Source organism: Alosa pseudoharengus, unplaced genomic scaffold (assembly GCF_046254945.1).
Source record: "Alosa pseudoharengus isolate Yale_2024_CS ecotype anadromous, Long Island Sound unplaced genomic scaffold, YU_APseudo_1.1 YU_APseudo_1.1_scf_21, whole genome shotgun sequence".
Taxonomy (NCBI): domain Eukaryota; kingdom Metazoa; phylum Chordata; class Actinopteri; order Clupeiformes; family Clupeidae; genus Alosa; species Alosa pseudoharengus.
The window spans coordinates 28,004,587-28,032,066 of record NW_027468674.1 but is presented as its reverse complement, the minus strand read 5'-3'; the positions used below and the strand labels follow the sequence as shown (position 1 = coordinate 28,032,066).

The following is a 27,480-nucleotide window of genomic DNA, read 5'->3' as shown; positions in this document are numbered from 1 at the left end:
GGAGTCCACCTGAGCCTAAATGAATTTACTGGACATTAGTAGGAGAGGCACACATCTCTTTATATAAGCTCTCACAGTTGTTGGTGTATGTCAGAGTGAAAACCAAGCCACAAGGGTCAAGAGAATTGTCCGTAGACCTGTAAGACAGGGTTGTGTGAAGACACAGATCTGGGGAAGGATACAAGAACAGGAGGCTACCGTGCTCTTGGGCACTTTCAATGCTGCAGAAATGCAGAAAAACCCTTCAAATGTTGTCCCAATTTACCTGAGACATGCTGTCCTAAATTACCACACCACATTTGGTAATTTGGGACAGCAAGAAAATGTCCTGATTTTAAATGTAATCTAAACATAATTTCATAACAGTTCTTGTTTCTTTTGATACACTATTACACCCTATGTCTACAGTACAGTAGATTAATAATTCAAAAAGGATATTAAAGTCAAGTCATGTTAGATGCAGACCATGTCATGATGTTAAGACCTCACCCTACAGTAGCTACCAACCAGCTGGTGTTGCACACAATCCTATCTCCACACCCCAACTTTAGGAAGCCTCATGAGCGAGTATGCATAAGGTATCTTTCTCAATTGATTGATACTTTATTGATCCTTTACAGGAAATTACTTTGTTACAGCAGCTATGCATCATCAGAGCATCACAACACACACTGCATCCAACACACCACACCACAACACACACACTGCATCCAACACACACTAACCTTTGTCCACTGCATTCAACACATAGGCTACATACTACAGTAGGCTACTGTACATCCACATGTCAACAGTCCTGTACATGACCATGCCAACGGAAAGTACATTGATACAGAGCACAGGTATTGTAAAAGAAGTTAGTCTGCTGTAGCCTAATGTCTCTAAAATGTACATACATAATAAATAGAAGGGTTTAAATATGATTTAAAATAAATAAATAGGCCTAATAATAATATAAAAATGAAAATATCCAAACCATTTCTTGCAATCATATGCGCGCACACGCACATAAATTGCGCATGCCTATCTAAAGTTTACTAGCCCTGGAAGCAAATGTAATTTGCTGCCGCTAGGGTGCGTCTAGATTTCTAGGCTAAAAGTTTACTGGACTTTAAGGAAATGTCTTGAAGTCATTTTTCAGTAGGCTACAAGGCTACCTAACAAAGCATCAGTTTGAAAACTACAGAATCTAACAAACATACCATTCCCTACCAGACTAGAGTTCCTAACTACCAAGTCTGAATTCTGTGTTTTGTAAGCTACCAAGGAAGGACAATGCTAAAAGATGTGAGTAGGGTCACTGCGAGATTGGCAGGGGAAGCGCTTGGTTTGGCTTGACAAACTTGCTACAGGACATTTAATCGCAAATAGAGCGATGGATTAGCGCGGTTCAGGAGTAACTAGTTCATCGCCGATATAATCTATTCAAAATAGCGTTAGGTTAAAGTTCGCCTTTGACATGGAATGCCTGTAGTGGTGAGATAAGACCACACACGGTTTCATTAACATTTATCTTAATCAACTTTTGTAATACCAATAGCCTATAACCTGACAGAATGGCTGCGGGCGAAGAAATATTCTTGAGAGCCAAAGGACGGACGTTTGTGGGACTGACAGAAGGTAGCCTAGTAGTTAGCTTTACACAAGTCACTGCACTAGGCTGCTATCTAACATCAACATAGCCGAAGTCAACCACGTTAATATGTTAGCTGACAACTACAGGGTTTCAGTGCACCGTAGCCTACATGCCGAACACAAATGGCGAGTTACCACGGTGGACTGTAAATCGTAAAAAGACATTCTGACCTGTGTGGCAATTTTTGTGTACGAGTCTAGTCTACTCTGTAACAACAACTGCATGTGACTGTTGTGTTTTGGGCGTCATATAGCCCAGGGACAGTCGCGACACCACCGATGTAGCCTGCCGTTCATCTTTGACAACAATTACTTTTAATGTTTAAATCATGCAGTAGCCTAAATTATCCTGATCAGCACAGTCCGTCAACATTGACATTCGATGACCCTGTTAGCTACATATTAGATTAATTATGTTTCTTGCCAGGTGACATTTTGGAAACGCAAAACTTCACTTCATACAGTAGGCTACTGGAAGTTTCGGATCAAGGTCACGTAAACTGCTCAGCTCTTTTATTTGGATTTGTGATTAGTTTTGTTTGAATACCTCTACCACCTGAGATATGGTCTGATGTCGAAGCAGCTCGGGCTTCGGCCTCGGATAACGCGTGCGTGAGCGCGTACTTATCGGCTGTCACGGGAGCTTTGTCTGCTCTTTTCAATTCATGTTTTCAAAGCTGGCTGAAAATAGTTTGCGCCGTCTCCATGGACCGTACAGTAAAGTTGGCCTTCAGTAGGAAACAAACACATAAACACTCTCTTTCACAAAAGCTTTAAAGCTTTAAATTTTGAAGCATTTTTGATAGCTCTGACAAATATAAAGTCTGATTGTCAGCTTGGGAGTTGTAGACTATGTGGTAATACCAAATCGTTGCATGTTCTCTGTGCTCATGTCTATCCAAAAAAGGGCAAGGCAATTTGTTGGTCTTTAAAATATCCTGCTATGTAGGAACATGTAGCTACATGACTATGTAGACTGTAGAGGTTGGGACTCTGGCCACTGACATTGGAAAGGGTAATCATATAGGTTGTTGTTTTCTCAGTGATTTATGATAAAACACACATGTACTCTACAAGTGTCAAAGACTCTCTTACTCTAAAGGGTCAAAACATGGAGGGACCATATGTTAATTCCATAGACAGTAAAATAAATTTATTTAATAAAATTAATTATCAATTCTTTCATCAGGCTAGAGAAGTATCTCTTCCTGTTTTTAATTGGTAAATGAGGACATTCCCTCTTCAGTATAGTGTGTAATATAACAAGAGAGATTTGCAAGTTACTTGTGCAGAATCTGTTCTTTCATTTGTCTACAACATTCTGATGGGTGCAGACCAAAAGAGGAGAATCCTGCTGAATCTCACTGAACCACAGACAGAATGTCTGATACAGCAGAGCACACTGGAAAAGGCTTCTCTTTCATCCAGTCCGCTGCTGTGTGCGAAATACGCTTCCTAAATGATGATGGCGAGGAGCAAAGTCGAGAACTTGTAATGGCATTCCCAGTAGGAGGATTCTCTCCTCTTTTCTTCTCTTCCTGCAGTTTTGATGTGTGCGAAGGGGAAAAAATTACCATGAATCCTGCAGGGAAAAAGCTACATAAAGATACATGGGTAATGCCTTGTATGCCGAAGGAAGAAAGAGAAGAGAAACAATAGCAGCGTGGCAGAGCGACTGGGTCATGGCGCGTTTGCCCAGTCCTCTGTGGCCTGTTGTTTGTGTATGCAGCACGGCCAGTGGAACTGGAGGAACGTACGGAACGAGTACCATGTGAACTCTGAGGGACTGTCAGCGGAGCGTGCTTGCTTTACATTTGCGTACAGCAAAGGGGGGAACACATACATGCCAACGCGTCGTCGCAGTCCCCCTCATATCCCTCTTGTCACACGCTTGTCTGACAGATCACACGGGGCTGGCTTGTCCTCAATCAGGCTGCCGAGTGTGATGAATTATTGAGAGTTGTGTGATTAAGGAAGGGGAGTTACGTAAGAGTGACAAGATTGTGCTCAAAACACTTTGTTATGCACGTGTTGACTGAAGCAGGGGAAAGCTAAGACTTGCCAAGGAAACGACTGAGAAGGATTTCCCCCCTATGTTTTTTGCCCCATCCACAGATGCTGAGAAAGAGTGGCGAGGTCCTTTCTGTTTCATCCAGGCGGCTGACCCCCAGCTAGGCCTCATGAAGGCCTGGAGGATCGGGGACAACGATGGGGGAGGGGACGAGTGGGCCGAAGAGGTCCAGCTCACCAGGCAGGCTGTCCAGGCCGTCAACAAATTGAGCCCCAGGCCTCGCTTCATGATCCTGTGTGGGGACCTCGTCCATGCCATGCCAGGTGAGATTGCACAATAGCACTCACTCCTTTGGAGGATGCTGATTGGTAATGGTTCACAGATTCTGATGTATTTAAAGCCAGTAAAGACCATTGTGAGTACTGCACTGGAGATACTGCATTCATGTCTCACCATGCTTTTGAGCTATAGGTTTTTTTTCAAGCTTTGATTAATCAGAGGAATATTTGATGTTAGGGAATCTTTAAGCTACCCTTGTGTTTTTAATATATTATTAGTGTCTTTTCTGTTCTAGCATTGCATGTAAAATGTAGTAGGCTAAATCCTGTTAGGAATGGAATGAATTTTACTATGTTTTAGTGACTTATTCATTTTGATTACATTAAAAAGAGTGTACTTTCTCATTTAGCTTGTATTAAGGGAATTCTGTGGTAAAAACTGAAGTAGACTAGACTTTGATCTGTATGGATCTCACATGGTTGTATTTTTGGATGGTTAGAGATTCATTCTAAAGTATGTGAAGACGCATAAGTGATAAGTTCCTCTATTTTTGTGAACTCACTTCCTTAAATTAAGAGGCTTGCTTGGTCGTAGGTTCCCTAAAATAGGGTTTGAACTGTGTTAGTTCCTGCTCTCAGAGTAACTGAATCCAGTTTAGGCTATGCTAGTGTCTACTGTTATCTGGAGAGATTGTATGCTGGAAATGCCTGTATTACATTTGTTCCTCATACCCAGTGACATTTTGAGGTATTCACTGAGCTGCATGGGGCATAGGGACACACAAAGGCACACCCTGTCATTCTAAGCAACCTCTGTGAGATGGGAACATAGTGTCTCTGAGCCCACATCGAGTTTCGGGCATCGTAATCATTTAGGCAACCCCATTGCCAAAAAAGACATCTGCCGAATGATTTTCAAGGCTTTGCAAAAGAGACAGAGTAGGTGACGGAATCCATGGGTCCACACACTTTGCCGGCCTGTCATCCTTCATTTCGGCTCGTGTCGGTGTTCCTCGCTGTCGGCTCCGTGCCGCTTAAAGTGGTATAACAAGCGGGAGCTGGCAGGTGCCACTGGGGCACCGTGTAGTCGCTGGGCTGGAGTGACAGGCGAATGTTTGCACCCCTCCGACCGATCTGATAAGGAGGTCAGGAGGCGCCTGCACCTGTGGACAAAGACGCGTGACAACAACGAGATGCCGAGAGCTTCGGATGGAGGAAGGCAACGGACCTGCTGCTGGGAGGTAGCGGAGGTCAGACTCCAGAGGGGCGATGCAATTGTTATTTTTCGGCAGGCTGTGAGCTCCTGCTTGAATCGAATCCAAGTTGCAGGATGGGCTCTACAATTACAGGCATTATGCCAAGTGACTGAAAACTCTCTCTACCTTTCAGCTTAAAGTTGCTCCATGCCAGTGCTGCGCTTGTAATTGTGCTTATTTTCTCCCACAAATTCTCCTTTTTTTCTCCATTGGCCCATGTAATGCAGGGGATATCAATTGAGCAGACCGCTTCATATGTGGCACACGACGCATGTCTGTTCACTCTATAAACTCCATGCGGACACATGCGTCCTAGACCGCCTACAAATGTGCTCAGATGTATTGGATCTCGCATGAGGATTGATTGCCTTCACACCTGGCATTAGATATGTGAAATAGCGAACATCGGATCTTGCCTACCAAGTGTAAATGGCCACTGTATATTTGTATATCGCAGATGTTGGTGTCAGAAGTCCAGATTCATTTGGTAAACATCAACAAATATGTTTACGTATACATTCTTTTTTCCCCTATGTGTTAATGATACAGCAGGTTGGGCGCTAGGAAATCCACAGAGACCAACAAAGTGTCATTTCTCCTTTGATTGAGCGCTTTGCCTTGTGTGCCGCACGCCGCTGATGGGTGTAATTTATAGGTTGCCGCGGTGACAAAGCGTCCTGTAAAAGCACAGCGCAGCTCCTTTTTTTTTTCCCGGAGAGATTCTGAGACCTTTACGGTCCAGTGTCAGCTCTCATTACTGTCAGGCCAGAGTGGCTGGCACAGGGTGCCAAATGCATTACACACCAGGTCTGTCACACTCCAACACACACACACACACACACACACACACGCTCATGAGATTCACTCATCCACATGCTGTCCCACACATACAGTATCTGCTTGGACGTCTCCCTTATTTGACATACACACACACACACACACACACACACACACACACACACACACACACACACACACACACACACACACACACACACACACACACACACACAAACACACACACACACACACACAAAAACATAGACATAAAGGGCTCAGGGCTCCCTGCACCCAAACACCCGTATCATTAGCCCTTCCCCTGACATTTCCCCTAAACTGTTTGTTTTGGGGAAGCGTGAATCTTGGCCCCGAGGATGTTGTTTGTCATCTGTTTGGCACAGAGCTGAGACCGTCTGCGTCTCAAGTGCTTGGATGTCTGTCTGTGAGTGTCACTCTTTGTCACTGTCCCTACCTCTCTGTCTGTGTGTGTGTGTGTGTGTGTGTGTGTGTGTGTGTGTGTGTGTGTGTGGCTGCTTTTCTCTCTTTTACATTTCTCAGACTTTTCTTGGAGTGCATCTCTCACTTCCTCTGTTTTCTCTCTTGCACTCTCTGTCTCTCTGTTTCTCTCTCTTTTTGTCTTTCTCTCAGCCACCTACTTATCTCTCCTTCCTCTGTCAAGCTTGCACACACAGTATACAACTCCTCTGTTTCTGTTGGGACTTCCTGAGCTTGTCGATACACCCTCCCCAATCATGAAAGATGCATATGGATTTTTTTTTTGTCTGTACACAATTCAGTTTGTGCGAAACAAACCAGGCATCTCCGATGACAAAGCCGGAACCTAATATTCGTATTCCACAGCTGTGGCTGACCGTCACAGGAGTCCTGTCATAGCCCTCGTCCCCTGGTCATCATCGGCTTGAGCGGCGCAGGGGGGTGTGGGTGGGGGTTTTGGAGAAAGTAGCTGTCAGTGTGAAATGGTCACGGGGATTGGGTCACGGGGGACATGGTGTGATGGCATCCCACCACTGACCCCTGAGGTTGCTCATCGCAGCGTGTGTGTGTGTGTTCCCTTCCCCTTACCAACCCACCACCACCGCACCGCCACACACATGATCAACCCTACTCTCGCAAGCGTTAATTGACTGCGTCTTGGTGACAAAGGGGGGGGGGGGGAGAATCCCCCAGAGACGGCTAAGAACTGAGGAACACTTTCATGACTGATGATAATGAAGAAGTAGTGGCTACAGGAGGTGTTTGTGTGTGTGTGTGTGTGTGTTTAGTGTGTGGGTGTGTAGTAGGTGTGGGTGTGGGTGTGTGTGTGTGTAGTGTGTGTGTGTAGTGGGTGTGCGTGTGTGGGTGGGTGTGTGTGTGTGTGTGTGTGTGTGTGTGTGTGTGTGTGTGTGTAGTTGGCGGGTAAAGGAAGGAGGAGGAGAAGGAGAGGGTGATTACATTAAGAACGCAGTGGACCTGATGCTCTACTAATGAGGCTCTACAAAGGGATTGCCTCAGATGCTGATGGGGCTTTAGTGTGAGTGTGTGTGTGTGTGTGTGTGTGTGTGGGCGTAGGTGTGTGATTGCCTTGAATGCTTGCGTTTGTGAAGACAAGGATTTGTGTAGTAGCTAGAAGATGAAGTGGTGTGCGTGTATGTCTGTGTGTGCCTCTCTGTGTGCGTGGTGTTTTCCTGAGTGAGTGAGTGAGTGAGTGAGTGTGTGTGTGTGTGTGTGAATGTGTGTGCATAATATGTGTCTCTTGTCACACAAAGGAGATGAGCGGGTTCTCCACCGACTTCCCATCCCTGGCGCCAGATATGTTTGCGCTTGAGCGCCCGTGGAGAGGCTATGAAAGGGAAAAAGCGCTCAGCGGAGCATTGACGGAGAGGGCCGCAGGGAAATCAGCTGGGGGAGAGGCACCCCCTCTGTGTGCTTAGCTGATAGGGATGTGGATCGGCCCAGTTTTTTAATGGGCTGCTTTGGGCTTTTGGTGCCGCCAACGAGACCTGTTGTTGCCACCGCTGCTGCTGATACTGCAGTTGTTGTTGTCGTTGTTGTTGTTGTTGTTGTTGTTTTGGGGAAACAAGTGCTACCCGATCCCAGTCTAACAGGATGCGCTCTCCCGCCACTGGTTGGTGACCAGAGTCAGGTTAAGAGGCGAGGCTTCAGCCTTTTGGTTCAGATGAATCACATACTGAATCATCTGAGCTATAGACCCTTTCATGGAATTTTCATTATCAGCATCAAAGTTGGCCCCACAAGACTTCCTTTTTAACATTCTATATGTTATCTTAATGCAGAGGAAGTAGATTGGGGCCCAAATAGAATGTTCAAGCATTGTTTTTGTTTACCTTGTTGAAAGGGTCCATACAGTCATGGGGTGTCATCCAGTGTTGATCCCTTGTCAGCCCTCAGAGTTGGTTGGTTTCCCCTCAGAGTTGGTTGGTTTCTTCTTTTGATCGTTCAGGCTTGACTTCTATAAATGGCTGCAGATTGAGATTCTGCTCCGTTCTAATAATTGCTGGTGTAGCTAATGGCGAAACAGCAAGCATGTCAGATACAGTAACTTGGAACAATTTTTTCTTCAAGCCTTTTATGCCTAATAAAGTTGAGATCTCCTATACAGTATGTAACTTTCCTAAACTATCAGCCCACAGTGTTTTATCAGTATGAAACTGCCCTCCCCGCCTAATTAACTACTGGGTAGGCAAAATTGACGTGGAGGTAATGTTAGAAGGCCCAGCCTCCAGAGACTCCTCAGATTTCCTGAGAGCAAAAGCTCACTGCTTTGAAGTCCAGGTTCGGTGTTTTCATGTGTAGCCCACAGTCTAATTAGGACTGACTGAAACACACAAGGATGACAAAAACAGTGTGGAAAGGCTGATTTTTCACAGGTCGTTAACCCTAATCGTTGTATGAGTGTCTTGAGCTCTAGCTCATAATAAGCAATATTTGCTGCATCTGATAGACACAACCTTGCCTGCTGATTCCAGAGTGTGTGTTTGTGTGTGTGTGTGTGTGTGTGTGTGCGTGTGCATGTGTATGTGCACATGCAATTGCATGTGTGTGTGTGTGTGTGTGTGAGATTGTGTGTGTGTTGCATCTTCGACTATGATTTCCAGGAAGCCTCTGCAGAGTGTGTTCTCTTCTCTATATGATCACCCGCATCCTCAAGTTCTTTTATCGTTCTTATCTTTCTCTCTCTCTCTCTGGTCTCCTCCTTAAATCTACCCAGGCAAGACGCTCAGCCTGTCACATCACAGGCCAAACTGAGGCTGCCTTCTCCCCCACTGCGCACTCCAAAATGCCACAAGCTGTGGTTCACACAGGCCCGAGAGAGATGCGCAGAGATTGTGTTTACTCGCTGTTGTGATATATTACATGAATAGAATAGGTTTTTCTTTAAACGTGGCACCTCTGCTGTCTCCAGCTTTGTCTTTGATGCTGGAGTTGACCTGTGGTAAATATAGTATATTTATGCACGCAATGTGTGAGACCCAAAAAGAAATAAATAAACAGATAGATTATAAAAGGCTCTGTACACTTCTGGCTGACAGCAGGAAGCAAATTGATTGTTGTGATGTTTAATTCACTTGTCCTCCGTGTCGTAATTTGATAGTTATTCCATTTAATTTGATTCCTTTCTTGTTGGTGTTTATTTATAAAAATGCTCTCTGTCAAACGGACCGAGTCCCTTGCGACGTCTCACTAAAAATGGATGCGACTTGTCCCAGCAGGAGCAGGTAGAGCGCACGTCGAGTGCAAATGGCAGATGTTCTGTCGCCGCGTCCCGCCGGGCCTCGAACCTGTCGATAAAATTTAGGCGAGTGATGTTTTCGCATCGGCCCAGACCCAAAGGGGTGTGTGTGTGTGTGTGTGCGTGTGTCCGTGTGTGAATGTGCACGCTTGACAACCTACAGTCACAATGCGCTCGGCATGGGCCCTGATTGCAGCCCTCATTAAGTGGCCATCTGACAGCATCGGTGTGTGTGTGTGTTTTGCACTGCCTCAGGTGAAATGGCTGAAATAAGAATGCTTTCTTGAGGAGGTCCATGCCCTCCCACTTACTGGATCGGCCTCGCAGTGTGAGAGCTGTAGTAGATGAGCTGACTCCTCACTGCACATGAGTTTGGTGTCCATCTATGCTGTCCAGCTTGCATTTTTTCCCCTTCGTAATGACTGCTCATTATTTACAATATTGTGTGTGATGCAAATGGCAGGTATAGAACAACTGGAATATGTTGGCAGTATGGCAGCACCAATCAATAATCCTACAAAAAATCTACACCATTTCATGAATCAAAGAAGACACACATGCCAGCAACACTCTATTTGAAACCTGCTGAGATTATGCTGGCCTATGTGTGCTTAACCCCTTGCTCCACCAGGCTTTGCATGTGTCAGTCACTATTGCATCAAAGATGAGGCCATGCATCTCTGTGAAGGTGGGAGGAGGGAGGTATGGTCCACTGCTGACCCCTGTATCAAAGGATGGAATCAAGTCTTTGAGTGCAAGGTTCATGTACGCTGTTAAACAGTGAGAGACATCAGACATTAAGCCAGGTGGGAAAGTTAAACACGTCCTTCCTACACAGAGGTACAGGACTGCCCTCGGGCAACTAGAACCATCCAGAGCTTTCTCCCTGCTGTCACTCACATGTCTTTGATTTCTGGGCTGTGTGTCCAAGCCCATGTGGCCCATTAAAGGTGCAGCCTTTGAATCTGGCTCAAGGTTATGGATAGATATTTCAGCTCAACAACCAACCAAATTACAATTTTTTTTGGACACATTTTATCTTTGTTATGTAGTGTCTGATACTTTAAGTCCAGTTTTTTTGCTGAATATCATTTTTGATATAGATCAGAGATTATTCTAATACCCTTGTCCACCCATATCTTAAAACCTAAATCAGTAGTGCTTGGTGTATTTTCTTTGTAGTTTTTATTTACCCAAATTGGTGAAAATTAGGATAGAGGAGCATTTTCCCCTAGATAATTTAACACCTCATGCCATATTATCAGTGTGTTTTCTTGTAATTTGGATATATTTGCTGAATACAGATAACAATTTAAAGGAATTTTGGAGGTTGTGGCCTTATCCAGAACAGTGCAATATGAGGCTGCCCAATAGTATACATGTAGCGTTGAGGGACTCCTAACCCACCTTTGTCATATGTTAGGTGAAGCCTTGACCGCCTACTGTTTCAAATATAGTTACGAAAAAGCTGTTTTAATCTAGTGAACAATTTAAAATCAAACAAATCCAAACAACAAAAGAACTAACCAACAAAACACATGCAATAATAAAACGTTTAAAAAGATTATTCACAATGCTAGTAGAATGCTTCATTGACTAGAATTGGATTTCCCAACGTTCTACCGGTCAATTATATTCATGTAATTACCGTTGAAAACATAATGACCACTGTCAGTGGCAACGGGTTTTGTGCTTCTGATTCACGTCTTTCATATCACTCCGCAAGTAGTCCGGTCACTTCTTGCAATGGAACTTCATTCAAAAGTTCGCCCTGTCGGGACTGGCGTTCTATACATTATCCCTTACATAATAATTACGTAAAGACTAATGCTTGTGAGGGAGCTCCACCATCTCAAATTTTCTCAGGGCTAATGGCAATAGATGCTGTGTAATCTAAAAAAGGTGCCCAGTTTTTATGGAAGGTGTTTAGGGCACCTCTTAAGGAGAAATGCATTTTCTTCAGTTTCACACCTTGTAATATCGCCCGTATCCATCCGTCCTGAGCGGGTGGTGATGCGTGCTTCCAATTTAAAAAGACGCGTTGTCAATAAAGTTGAAAAGGCCACCACACATTGAACCAGAGCAGGTGTTTCAGGCCTAGAGGGTATTCCAAATATTGCGGTCAAGGGATTGGGGTCTATCACTGAGTTAAGGGCACTCCAAAGAGTTTGGAATATCTCTGACCAAAATTCTGTTAGTCTCGGGAAGACTAACCGGCTGGTGACGTCTTGCACCTATTACAAACATCACTCACCTACTATCAGGGTATGTCCTAGCTAGCTTAGCATTAGTAAAGTGTGCTCTATACAAGATCTTGCATTGTAACAGGCCATGCCTAGCACATATGGAAGAAGAGTGAACCAGGTCAAGTATATGTCCCACTGTGTCTCTGTGTGAAATGGCCAGGTCCTGTTCCCACATGTTTTCCAGGGCTTTGGTAGGGTCTGTGTGTAAAGTATCCAGGTAGATATAAATAGTAGAGATAAGGTGTCTTTGACTGGAGGTGAGGGATAGGAAAGAGTCCATTTTTGACTCAGGGGGATGCTCAGGGAAGTTGGAAAATATATTCTAGAGGTCTAATATTGTAGAGGTTATTGACAGTGACAAGACCATTAGTGGACCAGAGACTAAACGAAGGGTCGGAACAGGATGGAGGAAATAAGTGGTTGTTGAAAATGGGCAACGGTGAGGGATCTATTCAAGCTGAATTGCTTTTGAAACTGGGACCATATTTTGATGGTATTCAAGACAATTGGATTTGTAGTGAGAGGAAATCACTGAGTGAAGTAAGTAATTTGAGGAGGAAAGTTTTGTGAGGACCCAGGGAGGTTGACTCTCAAGGTTTTGGTTGTTGACCCAATAAAGGAGCTTATATATATTGCAGGCCTAGTAGTACTGACAGAGATTGGGCAGACCTAGACCTCCCTTGGTTTTAGGCAGCTGTAGCACAGATCTCCTAATACAGTTAGGAACAAAATTATTCATACCCCAGGCAAATATTGATTTGATGCTGATTTTCTCTTGACTAATATGTTTGTTCTGACTGAAAATTATACTGCCATATGCTAAAGGGTTGTAAGACAATGTGGTAGAAACATGGAATCAGAAAAAGAAGTGTTTCCATCTTTTTTAAACATTTTTATGAAAATTGGCGTGTCCAAAATTATTCATACCCTTTTTAAATAATCAATGGACACATCCTTATTTGCCATCACAGCTCTCAAAATGGTTCTTATAATACTGCACCTTTTTAGCAGCAATCCAGGTTTTGAGGCAGGAACTCTTCTTTGCCATCACTCTGGTCTTGTGCTCTTTTTTTTATGGATTGAGGTCTGGACTCTGGCTGGGCCACTCTAAAATATTGATATTGTTCTCTGTTAGCTAGCCAGCCAGTACCTTAGCTAAGATTTTAACATCAACATTTAGAAGCGAGATCAGCCTAAAACTGCTGCAAACAAGGGGGTTCTTTTTGAGGAGTAGAGATATGGATGCTTCAGACATGGATAGCGGCCCTTCAGAAATGCATCATTGAATACCTTAGTTAATACTGGGGCCAGGATGGTGGAAAATGTCTTCTAGAACTCTACAGTATATCAATCAGGCCCAGGGCATTTCCCAGATTGTAGAGATTTAATGGCCTTCATCACCTCCAGCTCAGAAATAGTTCCCCCTGAATTGCTGACAAGTTCCTCATCAAGTTTGGGATACAGTAGATGATCAAGTGGATTGGAACTACTGCACAGTTTTTGGGAGTATTCTGATGTATAAAGTTTGGCATAAAAATTGGGAAAATATGGTTTATTTAATGTGGAGCTGTGACAATTTCACCACTTGATGATTTTATTCTGGGGATCAGTCTGGAAGTGCTTATGGCTCGTGCGTGTTGTGCCAGGAGTTTACCAGCTTTATCCCCTCATTTAAAGTAATGCTGCTTTGTAACCAACATCTGTTTTTCAGCTTTACTGCTAGACAGCAGCTTGTACTCTGAGTTGAGCTGTAGGCATTTTTTATATATTGCTGGAGAGGGTGTGGTTGAAAACTCTTTATCTGTGTTAAGAAGTTCACTAAATATTTCATTTAATCTGGATCGTCCTGCTTTATTAATCTGCAATATAATCTGTCCACGTACTGTAGACAGGCTTTGAAGGCTTCCCACAAAACATCCCTACAAATGTCTGGTGTGTTGTTAATTTGGAAGAAAAAAATCAGTAAAACATTTTGTGAAATAAGGGGAGAACATCAGTGGCGTAACAAACCAATGGTGGGCCCAGGTGCGAGAGCGCTACGCGGGCCCCATACCGACGAACTTTGGCCCAGGATGAATTAGCTCTGATACATGCAATACACATTAAGGGTGACTTCAATTGTTTATGCAAAGGGCCTGAGGCACCGAAGTAGTTTAGTAGTTACAGATTACAATTTCAAAAAACACACGACTACATATCCATTACATGTGAAAACATTAAAAAATAATTTTAATAACAGCCTGCAGGCCAGGGTAATCTAATATTACTGCATTAACATAAACTCGCATGGAATTATGGGAACACTCAATGTGCCTCTTCAACCCTCTGCTGAAACTGCAAGCGTAGATTGCTTGCTTATAAACTCGCACTGCGCAGAAACAAAACTTAATGTAGCCTAACTTATTTAACCGTCCAGAAACCAAATAAAATCATTCATATGCATACAATCCCCAATATGCGTGAATTAGGCCATTAGAAGAAGGCCATCTTACGAGCCTTTCGTTGTGCAAAATCGTCAACGATGTTCCCAATATTTAATGCTCTGGCTCTCGTATTTTCAATGGACAGGATAGCTAACCCACGGAGCCTCTCCTGCCCCATGCTGCTCCTTAGGTATAGGTCGTAATAATTTTAGTTTGGAAAAAGATCGCTTAGCTGTTGCCACAGTCACAGGCAATGTCAGAAACAACATGAGTACACACTTCCCCGAATGTGGATGTTACACTGTCATAATCTACCACCAGCATTTTGGCAAGTTGAAAAATAGATGACTTCTGTGAAATCTCTGCTTTAAAGCAAGACCTGAATGAGAGGAGTTGTGTTGGGAATGTCGGTGTAATGTCCCTGCTATAATGGTCTGACAAACGTCTTGCCTTTTCAAGCAGTTCATCATCACCTGCGAGTTGAAGGGTCATAGGACGTAAAGACTCAAACACATGACAAGTTTCCTGCATACTTGCAAATCTTTGGGAGAGCTGACTGATTATGATGTCCAGAGTTGCATTAAATACCTGCACTTTGAAGTATCTCTCTGCATCGGTTAAGCGCTCATCTTCCGATAGATCGTCAAAGTGACGCTTCACTCTCCGTGCTCTAACATTCTAAAGTTCTAAAAAAAAAAAAAAAAAAGGAGGCAGGGCGGGGGTAGCGACGGGCCCTGGGAGGTCACGGGCCCTGGTGCGACTGCACTTGCTGCACCTACTATAGTTACGCCACTGGAGAACATACGAGCATTACAAAAACAGCGGAATTGGAGAAAGATAAAAAAAGAGAAACCAAAAATGAAATAAATAAAAGGTGATGAAAAACCAAAAGTGGTTGACACGTGATTTTCCACTGCATTCTGTTACCCTAGGTACGCCGTATCGAGAGGGACAAGAGCGGGACCTCAAGGATGCCCTGCGTGGCACTGACCCTGGCATCCCGCTGGTGTTCGTCAGTGGCAACCACGACCTGGGCAACACGCCTACGCCGGCTACGGTGTCCGACTACTGCAGTGCCTGGGGCGATGACTACTTCGCCTTCTGGGTGGGTGGCGTGCGCTGCCTGGTCCTCAACTCGCAGCTCTTCTTCGACGCGTCGGCCTGTCCCGCCCTCCGCGACGCCCAGGACGCCTGGCTGGAGGAGCAGCTGCAGTCCGAAACCCTCCGGCCCTCGCGCCACCTTCTGGTCTTCCAGCACATTCCTCTCTACCTGCGACGGCCCGACGAGGACGACGACTACTTCAACCTGCAGACGGCCATCAGGCAGAACCTCATCACGAGGTTCAAGAATGCAGGTAGGGCCACACAGAGACTTCCTCATCTTCTCCTCTCTTCTATATACATGTACAGTATGTAGTTCTGTTTCTGTTCTTCTGAATGTCTTTGTACGTACTCGGAATATACTCCGACAGGAACATGGAGAGACACAGGCAAGAACTGCAAAAAGAACGTTGGTATGAAATGGAGAAAGTAGTCTTGTGGAAAAGCTTTCAGAGACTTTGTCCATGATCTAAAGTATAAATATTGTCTTTCAGACTACTATTGTCAAAACACTTATGGTGTGTGTGTTCCATGCATAAGTTCTCCACCATAAAAAAAGGAGAAAACCGTTGATGGGGGGAAAAAGCTTTTTAACCTCGTAAATTCACTCAAAAGAAATTCACACAAAATGTTGTCAGTGACATTGTTTGGGTCTCAGCTCTCCACCTTTCTTGCAGAATCAGTAGCGCTCCGTTCGTCTCGGCGCACGTGGACCTGTCCCAAATGGAACCCTTTTGATCATTGCCACACTTTCATAAGCCTGTTCCAGTGTGCTCACGCGTGCGCATCTTCAAAGCCTCACTCGCACCCTTCCTCTTTCATGGAGTGAATGAGTGAGTGAGTGAGCGAGTGAGCGAGCCAGGAGACTGCAGAAGAGAGGTTAGCCTCCCACCACTCTCTCTCTCTCTGCTTGGGAATCTTCACCAAAGTTGTATAGGAGGGTCCCGTGGGGACGAGGCTCACAGCTTAATCCCACACTCACGCGTTTACCCGTCCCAGGAAGCCTGATTTAGAGCGCTAATAATAAGCATGTTTGGCTGGGCAGCTGGCCATGGGATGCTTATAGTGGAGATCGATGAGATCTTACATCCACCTATGGATAAGGCCTAATGCAATCTTTACAGCTACAGTACTACTGAAATGAAGGGGAAAGGGGAGGAGGGGTGATGCTTAGCTTAGCTGGAGTATGTGATGTATGGTGAGGTAAGGCAGGTGTAAATCTCCTGCATTGCAGAAGTGAGTTGAGTGACAGCTGTCAGTCATTCCCGAGCGCTCCTCCCGAACAGAAAGCATACCTTTGTGGAAGCCCTTGCGTATACGTGACAGTCCTATGAGTGTCTCCAAAACACTGATGCACCACGGAGCTTTGTTTTCGGCACAATCATAACATTGTCTCTGCACATATTTCTGCCTATTCTACCTCCAGCCCAGGCTTTAGTATATCAGCACCTCTGCATAGACAGTTGAGAAATATTGCTGCAGAACATGGCCATATTGCCTCCAAGTTATTTATCTACTAGTTATTTAAGCAATACGACACACATGGGAGTAGCGTTCTCACTTGATGCCTGGAAAGGAAAGGACAGTTAACATTGCACAATAAAAATGTTAAGTGTATCAACCCCAATGTGGTCACTAGCATGGAAGAGGCCGGGTGGACTTGTGCCAGAATCTCCCCACCCATGGAATTCCCCTCATTCAATCAGAAATAAATAAATGATTAGACCGGACTTTACAGTTATATAATGTAACAATAAACAAGCACAGAATGTATAGGCCCTGTGTCTTCATGTCATGTATCTAGCTTTTGAATAATGGCAACAGAACTTGAATAGTGATGGGATAATGAGATGCAATGGATAGCTCTCCATTACAGCACAGACCTCTCTCTCTTTCTCTTTTTATCTGTCTCTCTCTCTTTCTCTCTTTCTCTCGCTTTCTCTCTCGGTCTCTCTTTCTCTCTCTGTCTCTCTTTCTCTCACGCATCCATACCCATGTTCACATGCTCCGTTATCAATCACAGACCTATGCGATATGGGAAGCGCTCAGCATAACATCAATTATTGATCAAAAGCCGCATCCATGGGTGTTTAATTTAGCAAGACACAACCGAGACGTACATACATGTGCACACTCGTCATGAACGTACACACACACACACACACACACACACACTTAGGCTCAATAGGCTCTTCAGGGCATGTACACAACTCACACACACACACACTCACGCACATATACATTTACCCTGTCCTTAACCCCCACCATCTCTTAATTAGTTTTTTTCCCACCACTCCCCCGTTCTCTGAGGGGGGAGTGGTGGGCCTTTCCTGGCCCCTTGGCTCCAGTGGAGATGAAAGGTGTTGTGTGTGTGTGTGTTGCGTGTGTGTGTGTTTGTGTGTGTGAGAGAGTGCGTCTCTGATAGCAGAGCTCAGGACTTTCTGATCTGATTTGATCTGATCTGTCTGTCTCTCTCTTCTCAACCTCTTCTCATCCTGAGGGCCTTTAAACCTCTGCTGATAACGCGGCTGCTCAGGCTCCACGGCACCTTTCCTTCTCCTCGGCCCCCCAAACTCAAGTGATGAAGATCGTGGGTGAAGCTGGAATCTTTTTCTTTATATGTATTTTTTAAAAACCAAGTGTGTTTTCAGAGCGAACTTTAACCTGTGAAAATGAAAGTGTGCAATGTTCTAGTCCTTGAGGTTCTCTCTCTTTTTTCCTGTCGATATACAGTGTGTGTGTGTGTGTGTGTGTGTGTGTGTGTGTGTGTGTGTGTGTGTGTGTGTGTGTGTGTGTGTGTGTGTGTGTGTGTGTGTGTGTGTGTGTGTGTGTGTGTGTGTTTTGAAACATTTCATACGCATGTGTGTATGTTTGTGTGACACCTCCAACTTTGCACTTTAGTTTTGGTTACAGCTTTACTGGTTCTAGCAGTTTCAATTTCATGGCAGATTTCATGATGGCCAGAGAAGCTGTCAAAATCGCACAAAGGCTAAAAGAGGGTGAGCAAGAGAATCAGTGATGGGAGAGAGAGAGAGAGAGGGGGAGATGGAGAGAGTCAGGGAGGGAGAGTGGGAGAGAGAAGAGACAGAATAAGACAAAAAAAGAGGGAATTTGTGGGACAAAATAAGCTCGTTTACTCATTCATCTCCAGAGGGCTTCAATAGAAACGGGAGAACACAGGCTCCCGGCGAGGCAGTGCCCGCAAACTCATTTCCCCCCAGTCGCCCAGAAAAGCCTCAGATCTAATATAATGCAGCAAATTTTATTCCTATGATTTAAACCATATTTCCTACAGAGAGACCCTGGCTGAGAGACTCATCTATTCCTGAGGTGCTGTGCCCCCAACCCCCAACCCTCACCTCTGGAGGGGGGGCATTGGTGCTGATGGCTAATGCTTTGTGGTAACATTGGGCACACCATAGTGCCTGTCATTCAGAACCATTAAGGTGATGCACTGCTGCCAATGGCTTTGTTAAAGTCTATCCTTTTCTAATCTTCTATCAACCCCCCACATCATAGCTTGATTAAATGAAATGGAAAAGGGATATATTTGATTTGGAAACACACACACACACACAACATGCACAAGCTTGCATGCAGTGCTTTCAGTTATGCATACACACACTCATATGTACACATGCAATATACTATATAGACACTTACTCCTACTCGTTTTTTTTTTCTCACCAATTTGTGTGTCCACCCAGATTCTGAAAAAACACATGAAATAGGCTCTTCAGGGCATGTACGCATGATAAAAATACCCACCAGAAAACAAAGCTTTTCTCAGAACAGAAAAAAGAGCAAACGCAAGGCAAAGAAAAAAAGGACAGTTCTGCGAAATAAACCTCATCTATCAAGTGTGATGTCATCCTCCATTCAATTCAGTTTTGAAAAGGAAAAAAGAAATCCACTATGAACAGTGTAAAGGTACATTCTGTCCTTCTTGTTGATTTCCTATATTCCTGCTTTTTCCATTGTAAGTTTGGTTGATTGGCTTTGTTCAAATAGCCTCACTCTGTGTTCTCTCACGCATGTTCCTGTGAGGCATAGTGAAGAGGCGACCACTTCATGAGCATTCAGACTCGTGAGTCACTGCTGTCTTACACCCTTCTTCTTCACCTAATCAGTCAGACCAAAATGCACTTTGATTAATTAGTTATCCTGGAAACGCTCTTGAACACGAGTTTGATGTTGAAGTATTTTTTTGTTAAATCAGTAACTAGTGTGAGAGGATTGATATTGTTTTGCATGCACGGTTTGGGGTCAAATGTACCCTCTTGTAAATCCTTTAATGTAACCGTCCACCTATAATTCTTTCTGTATAAACTCAAGGGGCTATCTCTTCGCACCGGCCCTAAGATGCAGGAGATAGAGTTCGACTTTATCTCGTTATTTACTGCCCTTCCAAATATCTCCACCAACATTTAACAAATAACAGTATTATGCGATTATTCAACCGTGGTGTTTCCCTTTAATGATAAATTAACTTGTTTGCTTGTCAGTTGTTTTAATCTCCGACCAATCTCTGCGATTAGAATTCCTCCGGAGCCGTCTTGAGAGAGGAATAATTTAACACCTGTACCTCAGTATGTAAGGCTATGCTCTTCAAAGGGCATTTCAGATTCCCACATTCCCTCTGGGGTAAACTTGTTGTTCGCTAATTAACGACGATAAGCTAAGTGTACTCTCGCCACTATCTCAAGTGGCCTCAGGCTCTAACTCACAGCCAGCTCATGTAAATCGGCATAGGCCTTAGTCGACAAGGGGAGCATTTGTCATCTGCAGAGACGCGCAGATAAGCCGCCATGAGCCGCATTGTTTTACCAAGGGAATGACGAATGGTAGTGTGCTGTTAGACTGGCGATGGAGACGATAATGTGATTGAGTGCGTGGCGCGTCTCGGGTTTGTTGGGAACAGGCCGAATGTCCTTGAACGTTTATATTTTTCACAGCCTTCCCGGGGTCGCTGGCCTTGTTAGATGTGTAGTCATTAGGTTCGTGTTACCTTGAAATATGTGTGTGTGTGCATTCATGTGTATATGTGTGTGTGTGTGTGCATTTGGAATGATTTGGCCTTCTGTGTATAATTTGGACAGACATCTACTGTAGATGTTTGCATGAACACACAGACATACTCCTACACATACATGCACCCTTTTTAAAGCATAAAGAATGGAGAGAGGGTAGTAAACGCTTGATATATGAGCTGCATAAGCAGTGTGCGTCGCTCAGAAGCTCATTCTCTCTCCTTCTGTCATGCAAATTATCTGAGGGCAGGGCACAATTTGTGATTAATTACTTGCCGTGGTTTAATGACATCTTCACCACGTACACACACACACACACTCACACACTCTTTCTCTTTCGACACATACACACTTACTCTCTCTTTCACACACACACACACACACACACACACACACACTCGACATATCTACACACACACAACGGCACACACACAGGCACACACACTCTTAATATCCCAATAATGTAAGCCTCATGTTCAATTTTGAGTTGTTTTGAGAGAGAGGCAGTGAGAGAGAGCTGGGGGATTTGCGTCGCCCAAATCTGGCAGTGCTGCTGCTTGTTTGCATATCAGTGTCAGAAACACTAGAGCAGTTTCAGTGCTCCCTTCAACAGATCTATGACTAGAACCTGGCTAACCTCACACAGTTTGCCCACCCGTAATCCCGTTCTCATCTCTTTGCCACCGCAATCATAAATATTTTCCGGATTTGATCACTTCTTCAGGCAAACTTTGCCTCGCTCGGCGGTAATGCTTTTTCTAATATTCTTATTTCACCGCAATAATGGATTCAGTCATCTAGCTGGCAGTTAAATTGTCTCCTCTCCCAAAGACGCATCCAAGTGGTATGAAATTATAAATGGGGAGACTGGCTTGCTGTTCTGCTCTGCATCTGTATCTGCGGTGCTCAGCAGATTGGGTAGGCCTACATAATGCAGACGAACAACAACAAAGAAATCACCAGCACTTAAAAAGCTATGGAGGACCGAGAGAAAGAAAAAAAACAGAGGCCAGGGATGAAACTGAATTCAGCCTTGTCATTGTCTCTTTGTTGCAGCAGAGTAGAGATTATGTGAATTCTGATTGGAGCTGGGCTCTTTCATTGCCATGGATACCAAATTGATGCCTGACCACCTGACCGCTGTATCAGAGGAAGAAAAGGCATATCGGGGCTGACTGTTGTTGTTGTTCTGCGTGTTTTTTAAGTTGTTTTGTTCAGATTAGTTTGCTTTGAACATGAGTCACTTTCATCTGCTTGTTCAAGTGCTTTTGTGGAGGCACACAAAAACCCAAATTTTTTAACAGTCTGTCCTAGTTACTCATTATTTGCTTTTTAAACATACTGTTTTGTGCATGGGAGTATGCTGTTTACTAAACCTTGGTTACCAAATCAAACAGTGAACCAGCAAAAACCAGATAATTAGTGTTTATTCGCTTTACTGTCAACATTGAAAGGCTATTGAATATGAGGGAGACACTGCCAGTTCTTGTCAGATAACCAGATGAGTGTGTGTGTGCGTGTGTGTGTGTGTGTGTGTGTGTGTTTGGGTGTGGTCATTTGACCCTGTCTGAGAATCTGCAGGAATGTTGCCTAATTGCTAAAGTGTACTCTGCTGGTTTATTCAAAGCATGCAGTCATTAGTGGCGTGCGGCACATCTAATTATCCTATGTGGTGGTGCCATGCAGAGGTAGTCCTCTGAGTAAACGACTTGTTTAAGAAGTACTTTGATTTTTCTCCCCCCGCTTCTGCAGTTACACATCTGACTTCTCTCAATAATTGGGCTGTCTTCCCCCCCTCCCCCCCCCCCCCCTCCACTTATGTCATGCTTCAGTTGTTGATTTTTTTGTATTTTTATTCATCTTTCCTAAGGGGTGGTAGAAAGGTTACGATACTTTGGAGTTGCTTAAAAATGTGCATAAAATCTCAGTGGTTCCCTTTGAAATAGTTGTTAATGCGATTATGATTCGTCCTCCTGTGATTTCAATAGTAATCCCCTGGCTGCCTCGCCTCTGTTTGTTTGTTTGTGTCTAATTGTGGAACGATTGTGTAATTCCTTGGGGGTCAAGGTAGTCATGGTTAAGTGCGACTACAAGGCTGAGTTGTGCGCTACCCCTTCTCCCTAAGTGCCGTTGGACAGGCAAAAACATCTCCGGACATCTGAGGACTCCCTGATGAACAATTTCAGAGATTTTTTGACATATTTTTAATGACATAATATCTTAAATTGCAACCAGTTGTAATGTAAAGTGGTCTTAAAATGGTGGGAGTAATGAACATTGCTGCTCCACTCTGGTCTGGCATCTACTCAAGGGGCCAGAGGGCCAACAGCGTCATCAAAACTGAAAATTGTTTCTCAGATTTTGGAGTGCAGATGAGCTGTCAATTTGCCTGTGAAAAATAAACAGGACCAGATTCGCCTGAGACAATGAAATTTTAATTACTTTTGGATCCGCCGAGTGTGGTAGAGTTGTCTTATTTCAAGAATTAGCTGGATTCATAGAGGGGCTTCTAGCTAGGGTTGCAAAGGGGCGGAAAATTTCCGGTAAATTTCCGGAAACTTACCATGGGAAGTTAAGTTGGGGAATTTTGGAAATATTCCAAATTGGAAACTTTCATGGAATAAAGGAAATTATGGGAATTAATGGGAATTTACGGGAATTAACTGGGAATTTTGGGTAATTCATACAAACTGTTTTTCGTATACACACATTAACATTTGTTTCGTAATAAGCAATATGATTTGTATGTTGGTATTTTCGCTTAGCTTAGCATACAAAGCTAGCTAGCATGCTAGCGGGAATCCCATTCTCTGCCTATGGTTTACTAGCGTGCTAAACTAGCAACACTGAACTGCCCAAGATACACCACACCACTCAACAACAAAATCCGATTGGTGAAAAATTTTTCCCCATGCATAGGTTTCCTTTATGTCTAGCAGCCTATGCCGATTGCTGTGTGCATGTGATTGACATATGTGCAGGGTAGAAATTTGACTGAAATTGTATTAAATCAGGTTGTTTTAACTAATATTAGACTACAAAGATAGGGTTTTGTCAACTACATTTAAGTTCCCTGTTATAGACTAACTTGCCATATTAAAAATTCCCAGTTTATTCCCATTAATTCCCGTTTATTCCTGTTAATTCCCATATATTCCCGTTAATTCCCATGGAAAGTTTCCAACTTTGAAAATTCCCGGAATTTTGCAACCCTACTTCTGGCTGTCTTCATAGAAGGGCTTCTATTTGGTCTCTCTTTCATAAGGCAGTCACTCTGAATCAGGTCCCCCCTCTTGGCTGGCCTTGGTCTGTGTGCTTTCTGGGTGGCATTAGAAGATGTGTGTGTGTGTGTATGTGGGAAAACTTCAGGCGCCCTCCGGTCTATTTTAGTCAGGGCCCCTGTGCATGTACAAGTGAGATAATGTAAGATATTTTCACATCTCCATGACAGCGTAATAGCTAAAATATGAATGCCTGTTGTTACCGCCACCTCAGACTCCCTTCTCTGCCCTGCTCCTGAAAGTGGGTGTTGTTGCACAGGGCTCCAGGCTGCCGTCGCTGGCTCTGTGAGTGGGCTGTGTGGAGGTGCACCGCCAGTAGCCTTCAATGAGCCACACCACACAATGGCGCTACCCCCGTGTCTTTGCTCAGGGACGGGGAGAACTCATTTTCAGTTCCCCGTTCCGTGCGACTTGCTTGGCCAGCCGCAATTTGTGAAATCAGGTTTTGCCCATCTTGGAGTCCTTAACAGGCAAGGCGGGGGCGGGGGGGGGGATAAAGAAAGAACAAGAGAAAGTATAGCTCCAGGGGAAAGAAAGGGAGAGAAAGAAAGAGAGGGAGAGAGACAGAGTGGAAGCCATTTCAATAATTACATCCATCACAATGGAGAGTGAGAAAACAGACTCAAGTGAGACGTGACAAAAAGTCAGCTCTTCACTTTCTCTCTCTCTCACACACACACACACACACACACACAGAAAACAAAAATAAGATAACATGTAAATGAAGAAACAAAACCAAACCGCCTTTTCCTACTGTCACACATGGATCATGAGTGATCCCATTTATGGCCAAATGCACAAAGAAAACTAATTTGGATTAGTTGGTTACAGTTGGGATGCACCGAATGACTTACATAACCTCTCCTTGCCATCCATTATAGGAGGATTATTTACAGTGTAGAATTGTTGCCTTTTTTAGTGACACCCTATTTGGGGCTTGTGAATTGGAAATGGCTTGGCACATTTATCAGAATTCTGTACTATTGAACCGCTGCACTGCCTCAATACTTTCCCTATGATGGATGGTGACTTCGTGGAAGCACAACAGCCTCCCATATCAACGTGTTTTGATCGCATGTTTTCCATTGTGTGTTTTGACAGGGCTTTGATTCTGATAACCAAACCACCCACCCAGCCCTCATTGTCCACAGTGTTTTGGTCATATTCTACAAATTTCAATTAGAATGAGGGGTCATGTAAAATTGATGTCTACTGAAGATAGAATATGCTTAGGCCTCTCAACCGTACAGGACTGTTTAATATTGTAATGATATATAAGTGTGTGTGTGTGTGTGTGTGTGTGTGTGTGTGTGGTCAGGCTGGCAGGCTGGCCCATTTCAATTGCTTGTCAGCGGGCACACACATATTCTTCCTGAAAAGAGCACTGGCTCCCTCGGCAGCACTGACCCGCATGACAGTGTGAGGAACGCGGCGTGTCAGGCCTGATCTGCCTAATGACAGTGTTATCCCCCCCCCCCCCCCCCTTCTGTGTCCAAAGGCGTGAAGGCCGTCTTCTCCGGCCACTACCACCGCAACGCCGGGGGGTGTTTCGACGGCCTGGACATGGTGGTGAGCTCGGCTATCGGTTGCCAGCTGGGGGAGGACACCCATGGCGTGAGGGTGGTGGTAGTGACCGCCGACCGCGTCGTCCATCGGTACATCAGCCTGGACCAACTGAAGGACAGGGGCATGGATGAGGACCTGAAGCAGCTACTGACCTCATCTACCTGAAGAAAACGACAGGACTGGAGAAAGTTCCATATTATAGAGCAGGAACAAAAAAAAACTAACCCCAGTTAGCCGAGTGTTCTTTTTATCTCAGGTTTGACAGATTTAAGAAAGAAGGCTGTCAGGGCCTGAGAGTTTCTTTTTCGATTTTTATTTTCAGCTCTGTATCTCTAATTTTCTCTGAACAGATGTGGGTGTTTCCATCTGAAAGGTTAGCATGACCATATTCTGTCTTTACCTCAAGTATTCCGTACTGCCATGGACGGTCATCAAACTATTTTGACGCTAGAGCAAAAGAAAAAATTTGTATGTAGCATACAACACTATAGCCCCAGAGTTTCAGTAAGCCTAGTTATTTACTGAAAACAAGCCTCTTTGTGTTTTTGTTTGATCTCTTTTTGTATAATAATTGGCAGTGTGTCATTTGGATGCACTGACTGCTTTTTTGAGTTGGACGAGTTCACCCCCAAGCATCTCTCTGCCTATTCCACTTATCAGACCAAAAGAGGCAGGAACAGGGATGGGGGGTGGGTTTCCATGGAAACCATTGAGAAACACAGCCGTGATGCGATGACCAGGACTGAGAGGCATGTTTGGTGGGTGGATTGTCAAAGACGCTAGCACTGATCTCATTTCACACGTTTAGTTTTGGCCTCCCTTTTCAGAGGCACTGTATTTTGACGGGTAGGGGGGGTTGTGATGAGATGGCTGCGATGTGGCGAGGAAGCATCCAAACATTCGTCAATCTCCCCTTATGTGACGTTTCAAGTCTTATTTTCCTCATGGCTCCATTTAGGTTGATATGACTCAGAGTTAACTTGTCACTCAACTGAGACAGAACAAATTTATCCTTTACATATGGGCCATTTCCTGCCCAATGGCACTCTGAGAAGCATTTTAATGTTTCATCTTAGATTAATGTATATTTTTTGATTACTAATAAACCAAATGATGAAATTATCATATATTGTATTTTGATTGACATTGAATGACCAACCATCTATTGTGTGGATTTTATCTGAGCTTTGTAAAGAAGTAATAAATGTTATTTAAAAAATGTTGTGTTGCATTTTACTTAGTAGTGTACGCTATTCACGTTTGCCTGGTAATGGGCATCGTAATGGACCATTTTGAAGCAGGTTAGAGCCAGATAGCATTTTGATCCTCCATCACCATCTTAATCTGCAGAGATGAGCATGAGCATCAACATGTGATTGCCAGGTCCTAGTCAATCTTCCACTCGTCCTTGTCCATCTGCGCCGCAGAAGAGTGTTAGCCTCTAGTGCTCTTTCAGGTTCGACCAGCAGATCACACTCAAGTCATCCCCAGTGGCCCCCCGGATGAGCGCCAGCCACTGGCGGATCAATGCGAGCTGCTCTTACTGCAGCTCCTCGCTACTAACGATGCCCTGTCAGCGGACGCCACTTGCGGGTATAACACTTGGAGGGCGCCGGGGCTGACACTCTCTCGGCCCAGATCACCAGGAGAGAGGCGAGAGTGGTGTGTGCAGTGTGTGTGTGTGTGTGTGTGTGTGTGTGTGTGTGTGTGTGTGTGTGTGTGTGTGTGTGTGTGTGTGTGTGTGTGTGTGTGTGTGTGTGTGTGTGTGTGTGTGTGTGTGTGTGTGTGTGTGTGTGTGTGTGTGTGTGTGTGTGTGTGTGTGTGTGTGTGTGTGTGTGTGTGTGTGTGTGTGTGTGTGTGTGTGGGTGGGTGGGGGAGGGGTTGCCTGTAAATGTTGAAAAGCTGATTCGGAGAACTGGCTGACCCTTCCGTCACCACCGCTAGCACATCCCATCGTTTCCCCACAGTCGGCCTCAAGGGCGCCCTGTCCGACATCAGTGCCTTTCCTGGTCAAGAAGAGCAAGAGTAAGACATCAACGGAGGCGATTTGGCCAGTTTGTTCCTTGAGCACGGCTAGTCTGCTGGGTGCTCCGCGCCTCTTCTGAGCTTGCTGGGCTGACAC

The 27,480-nt window shown here is 44.5% G+C and overlaps 1 protein-coding gene across 2 annotated transcripts; it reads left to right on the top strand.

Moving 5' to 3' along the window:
• Positions 1-1,200: 1,200 nt before the first annotated feature.
• On the top strand, positions 1,201-26,562 carry cpped1 (calcineurin-like phosphoesterase domain containing 1). 2 transcript variants are annotated; one of them, XM_076298444.1, is made up of 4 exons: positions 1,201-1,287; positions 3,751-3,969; positions 15,313-15,735; positions 25,291-26,562. In XM_076298444.1, exons 2-4 carry the CDS (start codon positions 3,816-3,818, stop codon positions 25,521-25,523), a joined length of 810 nt encoding a protein of 269 aa, XP_076154559.1. In that variant the 5' UTR covers positions 1,201-1,287; positions 3,751-3,815; the 3' UTR covers positions 25,524-26,562. The 2 variants fall into 2 exon arrangements, with proteins under 2 accessions (XP_076154559.1, XP_076154558.1); XM_076298443.1 differs by lacking the exon at positions 1,201-1,287 and adding an exon at positions 1,430-1,620.
• The last annotated feature ends 918 nt before the right edge of the window (positions 26,563-27,480 follow it).